Source organism: Anarrhichthys ocellatus, unplaced genomic scaffold, assembly GCF_004355925.1.
Source record: "Anarrhichthys ocellatus isolate YVR2014 unplaced genomic scaffold, GSC_Weel_1.0 scaffold6675, whole genome shotgun sequence".
Taxonomy (NCBI): Eukaryota; Metazoa; Chordata; class Actinopteri; order Perciformes; family Anarhichadidae; genus Anarrhichthys; species Anarrhichthys ocellatus.
In genome coordinates this window covers 1,027-3,038 of record NW_022286649.1, presented here as the reverse complement: position 1 = coordinate 3,038, position 2,012 = coordinate 1,027, and the positions used below count along the sequence as shown (strand labels likewise).

The following is a 2,012-nucleotide window of genomic DNA, read 5'->3' as shown; positions in this document are numbered from 1 at the left end:
AAAAACATAAAACCTATAATCATTCTCTAATCATAGCTGCTGAGAGCTGATGAATGCACTTTGTATGAAGTAAATCAGGGAATGTTTACTGACACGTATTGAAGCACATTTGTTCTGTGAGACGTGAACACCATCTGGAACTCATCTGTGCTCGGAGGCCTGCTGCAGCATCAGTCAGTGTTTAAACCATCAGCAGAATAGTGAAGCTTCTCGTCTTCTCAAAGGTGAGAAACAACGCCTGCTGTCTTTTCTTCATTATGGGATGAATGATGCGCTGATCAATGAGCCTCTCTGTTGTTTCTTCATCAGCATCATCACACTAGTTTATCTTCACTCAATCTGACATACAAATACTCGCTACAGCACCACATGTAGATTAATATGAATTCATATGAAAATAATCCCGTTTGTTTGATAAAAGCTGCAGCGAGCAGCTCTTTATTTCTTCCTCCTCATTTTACAGCATTTCTCTTCTTAATGATCTCCGTCGCTTCAATTTTCAGAGAATATAGATCGAGGAGGACAATCAACAAGACGTACTCCTTTCAGCCCTGAAGCCTGTTGACTCACTCTCCGTCCTCATTAAGGGTTTCTAGTCTTCTTCCAGCTATCATGTTAAGCGCCGCCGGCTGCTCGAGCTCCTTTTCAATCAGGAACAGTTGTGAAGATGAGTGGATGAGCACATTGAGGAGAGAAGAACAAATCAAACCTTTACTTCACCAGGTCAACAGTTCAGGTCAAACTGAGATATAATGTTCAAGGTTGACTACATGAAAATAATATTAAGTTAAAAAACAACACACCAAAATCTAAATTCTACATCACAACAGTTTGATTTATGACATAAAATAATAGTACAAATAAACAACTAAAATAAAAAAGGACGATCACAAGCTTTAGAATTCAAACATGAACAGACTATTGTTTGCATTTATGTCAGCACCAGCACCGGCACCGGCACCAGCACCGGCACCAGCACCAGCACCGGCACCAGCACCGGCACCGGCACCGGCATCAGCATCAGCACCGGCATCAGCACCAGCACCAGCACCGGCACCGGCATCAGCATCAGCACCGGCATCAGCACCAGCACCGGCACCGGCACCAGCACCAGCACCGGCACCGGCATCCGCATCAGCACCGGCATCAGCACCAGCACCGGCATCAGCAACAGCACCAGCACCAGTACCAGCACCGGCACCGGCATCAGCACTGGCACCGGCATCAGCACCAGCACCGGCATCAGCACCGGCATCGGCACCGGCACCGGCACCAGCACCGGCATCRGCACCGGCACCAGCACCGGCACCGGCATCAGCACCGGCATCAGCATCAGCACCGGCACCAGCACYGGCCCCAGCACCGGCACCGGCATCAGCAYCRGCAYCRGCAYCAGCACCGGCACCAGCACCGGCATCAGCACCAGCACCAGCACCAGCACCGGCATCAGCACCGGCACCATCATCAGCACCACCATCAGCATCGGCACCAGCACCGGCATCGGCACCGGCATCAGCACCGGCACCAGCACCGGCACCATCAGCACCACCATCGGCATCAGCATCAGCACCAGCACCACCAGCACCAGCATCACCACCATCAGCACCACCAGCATCAGCATCAGCACCGGCACCGGCACCAGCACCGGCACCAGCACCACCATCAGCACCAGCACCGGCATCAGCACTGGCACCGGCATCAGCACCAGCACCAGCACCGGCATCAGCACCAGCACCGGCACCGGCATCAGCACCGGCATCAGCACCGGCACCGGCACCAGCACCGGCATCAGCACCGGCACCGGCACCATCAGCACCACCATCGGCATCAGCATCAGCACCAGCACCAGCACCACCAGCACCAGCATCAGCATCACCACCATCAGCACCACCAGCATCAGCATCAGCACCGGCACCGGCACCAGCACCGGCATCAGCACCAGCACCACCATCAGCACCAGCACCGGCATCAGCACCGGCACCGGCATCAGCACCAGCACCAGCACCGGCACC

General features: G+C 54.1%; 1 protein-coding gene across 1 annotated transcript; it reads left to right on the top strand.

Moving 5' to 3' along the window:
• Window positions 1-940: 940 nt before the first annotated feature.
• Window positions 941-2,007, top strand: LOC116380282 (putative per-hexamer repeat protein 5; the record flags this gene model as incomplete). Its single annotated transcript, XM_031842224.1, has 2 exons — window positions 941-1,554; window positions 1,606-2,007. Coding segments are annotated over 2 exons (1,016 nt in total), but the record flags the coding sequence as incomplete, so codon positions are not given.
• Window positions 2,008-2,012: the final 5 nt, after the last annotated feature.